Source organism: Rhagoletis pomonella, unplaced genomic scaffold (assembly GCF_013731165.1).
Source record: "Rhagoletis pomonella isolate Grant_MI unplaced genomic scaffold, Rhpom_1.0 Rhpom_scaffold_00013, whole genome shotgun sequence".
In the NCBI taxonomy this organism is placed as follows: Eukaryota; Metazoa; Arthropoda; class Insecta; order Diptera; family Tephritidae; genus Rhagoletis; species Rhagoletis pomonella.
The window spans coordinates 16,507,840-16,512,291 of NW_023458567.1; the positions used below are offsets into that span (position 1 = coordinate 16,507,840).

Sequence of the window (4,452 nt, forward strand, 5' to 3'; positions counted from 1 at the left end):
AACTTCGATTCCACCATTTAATTCCGAATTAATTTTGTTCGTAAAACCATTTTGTGGAACTTTCAGTTTACTTATGTACTATATCTGTACACAATAGAGGGTATATTAATGTAACAGCATAATGTGTGCAAGACCAATTACGAACAAAGAGTTTTTTTGAGTCTGCGGGCATCCATACAAAATTGATGGAGAGCTTCAAAAAATCTTCTCTTGCAGGACATATTTTTTTTGTCATGGCCGCTTAGATCCCTTAGTTTATTTTACTTAATTTTCACTAGCACTACAACATCTAATTTTTTTTCTTTATTTTTTTGTCACACTGTGAATTTACATTTACATTTGGCGGCCAAAAATCCACAATAAAAATTTGGTCATAAGGTACATTAGTGCATACATACATATGTACGTATTTATGTACACACGAAAGTACTCATATTTATGCATCGACAAAACCAACCATTTTATGCTTATAATTAAGTTGAAATTTATTACTGCGGCAGATAAAATGCAGTAAAGACAATAATTTACCTTTATGGTTTTATTAAGCCAATAACAACAGGAAGCAAAGTAAAAAAATAAAAATATTTTTGTATGAAAAAGGACAACCAAATTCATATGCAATACAAAAACGCAAGCAATGGGGCAATTAACCAAATTTCTGGTCAATGTATGCATACCTGTCATTGGTTTACCTGAGGATTAAATACAAAATTAAATGGCATTTAAAAAAAAAAGGGAAATAATAATTTGTACAGCATTTTAATTTAAAATTTTCTATAAAATCTGGTGCATTTGTGCGATAAATTAAGTTAGTTTGCGATTTGTCCGTTGTCCAAAGCTTTGCCGAAAATATTGAAATGTTGGAATTAGCCAGAGCTGCTGGAGCTGGAGCTCGTGCTGTTGGATGGTGGACCGCGACCTGAAAAATCAATAGAAGATTAAAATAAATGTAGAGATTACACATGCATAGTTATATGACTTGTTGAGCTTTTTGCGTTTGGTAAGAGCGTAAAAGCTCTTACTGTACATTACTGGTACAGAGCTTTCAAACGTATATTAAAAGCCCTCTCCATCCATAAATGCTTTAAGCTAGTGGTGGGCTCAGCTTTTTTGCGAGCAGAGCTCTATCAAGCTTTCTATACTAATTTGAAACTCAAAAATACTCCGAAATGCTCTAATCACGGCCCATTTTAAAGAAACGTAACTTTGCTTAATACATATTGGTAGGTATAGAACTTTCGAAGCTTTCGCAAAAAAAAAAATTCCTTTCAGATGAAATTCATAAGCACGTTGATACATTCTTTAACAAAGTATACACATATTGTAAAAGAGTTCAAACAAAGTAATTCCATTGCTTCCATTTTAAAAGTCATATAAATTAAAACGTTTTCTACTAATTTGTCTTTTTTCCTGAGACACAATACCTAGTAAATGGTAACTGTAATGATGAAACTCTTATCTAGGATAAGATCATTGAAAACATCAAACTTAAAAAAAGAAAATTGGAAACCTTTGAGCTCGTTTTCTAAAATGAAAAAAAGCAAAAGTGAGAAAATAGTTATATCACTAAAGAGCTTTTTTCAGACTTTGAAAAACGGAGAAAGCTTTTACAATGGGTGCGGTCATATAAAATCTGCATAAATCTTTAAAAAGGGTCCAAGTTTTGACATTGGCCAATGGCGACTAAAGCATATCTCACGTGATAGGCTTTTTAAAGCTTTCACTCGATTTTTATGGATGTGCATAAAGGAAAGCTTTCTGTGATCGTCTGAAATATAAGCGCGTATTTGTTAAAATCCCTTGCTGATATAAAGTTTACGAGCTTTATAAGCTTAGACACGTATGCCTATGAAGCACATGCACATCAACAGCAAATGTATGGAAAGCTTCTAACAGCATTGCCCGTGAACGCTGTTTTAAGCATCACTGTTATGAAATGACCAACTGTGGTATAAATGTGGAATAGATGTAGAGCTTGGATCTTTCGGTGGAAAAATCTGCGTATGAAAAAGTGCTTTTGATGAATTAAAGGTTCAGCCTATAAGCTTCCAGTTTGCATAGTTACCAGCTTTGAGCTTAAAAAGGTAAAAAGTCTTGAAAACCTATTAACATGATATTGAAAGTTTTTGACAAATATTCTGTTACATTGAATTGTATGGACTTCGATTCAAGCTTTTAGTATCTAAAAAATTATCAAACTAAAGTTAAAAAAAAAACATAAAAAATTGTTTAGAACATTTTCAAAGGTCGGCATCGATAAGAGTAAGAGATAAGAGGAAAGAAAATCAAAAGCTTAGTTACAAGATTTGAGCTTTCAGCAAAAAAAATTAAATAATCGTAAAAACTCCTTATAGCTTCAACTTGGATTGAACATATTTTGACAAATACTCTGTTATACAGAATTGTATAGATTTCAAAATATTTAGCTTTTAGAATCAAAAAAAAAAATTTATAAAACATGTTGTAAAGGACGGCATCGATAAGATAAAGAGATCAATGAAAAGGAGATCAAATAATTTGCCGAAAACAAAATTCAATATAATGAGCTTAAAGCTGAAACAAAATGTCAGTTAATTAAAAAAAAAAAAAAACGGAGGATATTGCGTAAAGGAACTGCTGATACCTTAGATCAAGCTTTCTTTTCTACGACTGAAAGCTTTAAGCTTTGTTTTTTTCTACGACTGAAAGCTCTAAGCTTTTGTACTAAGTCTTAAAAGCTGTAAACTTTTAAATAAACCACATATGTAACTAAGCTACATACCATTTGGCGGTGGTCCACTTGGTCGTGGGCCCTTTGGTGGTGTTCCGCTTGGTCGTGGGCCATTTGGTGGCGGACCACTTGGCGGTGTTCCACTCGAGGAGGCAGCCTGTAGGAAGAACAAAAGTTGTTATATATTTATGTAGGTAAGCTAAATATTGTTCAACTAATAAATAGATATACTTAATAAAAGTGAGCTTCAAGTGAATAAAGTATGTAGGTGGTTTTAAAGGTGCAAACTCACCATTAGGGTGCCCACCAGTGCGCTGATTATCAAAACAAACAGAATATGGAATTTCATTGCGCTTTAACTCAAATTGATAGTGGTTAGTATTAAACTGATGCTGTTCACGAGTATGGCCCCCTTTTTATAGGAAATCATGCAACTTTTTAACATCCAGAGTTTATTTATTTTAGACGTAGGCACAGTCAGTGCAACCATGCGTGAACAGTGATTAAGTACTTATGTGACAAGTTTTGTAGAGTGAAAATGTATTTATTTTGTTGTACCTACGCAAAAAGTTATTAATTTAATAAAAAGTCTTCCACTTTTCCCACATATCGTATTGCACAAATTTTTTGCAATTATTGTTGTTCAAATTGTAGTAAAAACATATGTACTTTCTCATTATTATAGTTTGTTTGTTTGGTGTCTATTCAATTCGGAAGTGTGTTATTAAAAAATTTCTAAATTGGCTTAGCATAACATAAATGAGCAACAGAACTTAAAAGGGTATTCCATTGGAGCTGTCCGCAAAAATATTCAAGTCAAAAATCAAGTTTTCAAATTCATTTTAATATAGAGCATTTCAGGTTTAATAAAGAGCTGTGAGCTTTGGCTCAGCTTTGGGAAAAGTGTTGGGTTGAGTTTATTTAATCTATCCTCCAAATATGATCAGATGGAAGTTTTAGTTTCACCGCATGCTGTGCCATGGGTCAGTGTCCTATAAGAACCTCTATCGGTAACAAGAATACGGGCATATTCCATCCAATCTACTCTCTGAACCGCTTCCGATTCGCTTAACTTATGCTTCATGAAGTCGTTATAACAGTCGAGGAATCACTCGAGTTTAAGCAGTATACTCCGGCCGCCTTCCTTGACATAGAAGGAGCCGTTAACAATGTTCAGGCAGAAGATATCCAAAAATCCTTGGACGAGCTTGGCATCGATGAGTCTATAAGCGCATGGCTAATGGCTTCGCAACAGAATGATTTCAGCTGCAGTAGGAAGCCACACACTAATAAGAAACGTTAGTAGGGGCACTTCTCAAGGTGTAATAATCCCTCTGGTCATCGCAACATTCAACTCAGTACTACTCAAGCTCAACCAGGGGGTAGTACAATTAATGGCCTACGCTGACGAAGTAGTAAGTTTAGAACTTTAGCAGAGCTATGCCAATAAGCCGAGCAATGTGGTCTTAGCTTGAACACAGAGAAAACAGAATTAATGCTCTTTGCAACCAGGAATAAGGGGCCTAGCTTTGAATTACCAAAGCTGAATGGACAAAACCTATAATTATCTAAATAAGCGAAGTATCTGGGAGTCATACTGGATCCTAAGATAAGCTATTGAAGAGATAGTTAAGAAAGTGAACATGACCTATTACTCCTGTAAGCATTTTTTTTGAAAAGACATGAGGTCTTAATGCAAAAGTGGTACTCTGGATGTAAATAGTGGTTGTACGTCCGATATT

At 34.1% G+C, this 4,452-nt stretch overlaps 1 protein-coding gene across 1 annotated transcript; it reads right to left on the bottom strand.

Annotated features, from left to right (window-relative positions):
• Positions 1 to 693: 693 nt before the first annotated feature.
• Positions 694 to 3,128, bottom strand: LOC118748238 (basic salivary proline-rich protein 1). Its single transcript, XM_036482613.1, has 3 exons — positions 3,003 to 3,128; positions 2,762 to 2,867; positions 694 to 919 (listed from the first exon to the last, which is right to left on the bottom strand). Exons 1-3 carry the CDS (start codon positions 3,057 to 3,059, stop codon positions 867 to 869), a joined length of 216 nt encoding a protein of 71 aa, XP_036338506.1. The 5' UTR covers positions 3,060 to 3,128; the 3' UTR covers positions 694 to 866.
• Between the last annotated feature and the right edge of the window lie 1,324 nt (positions 3,129 to 4,452).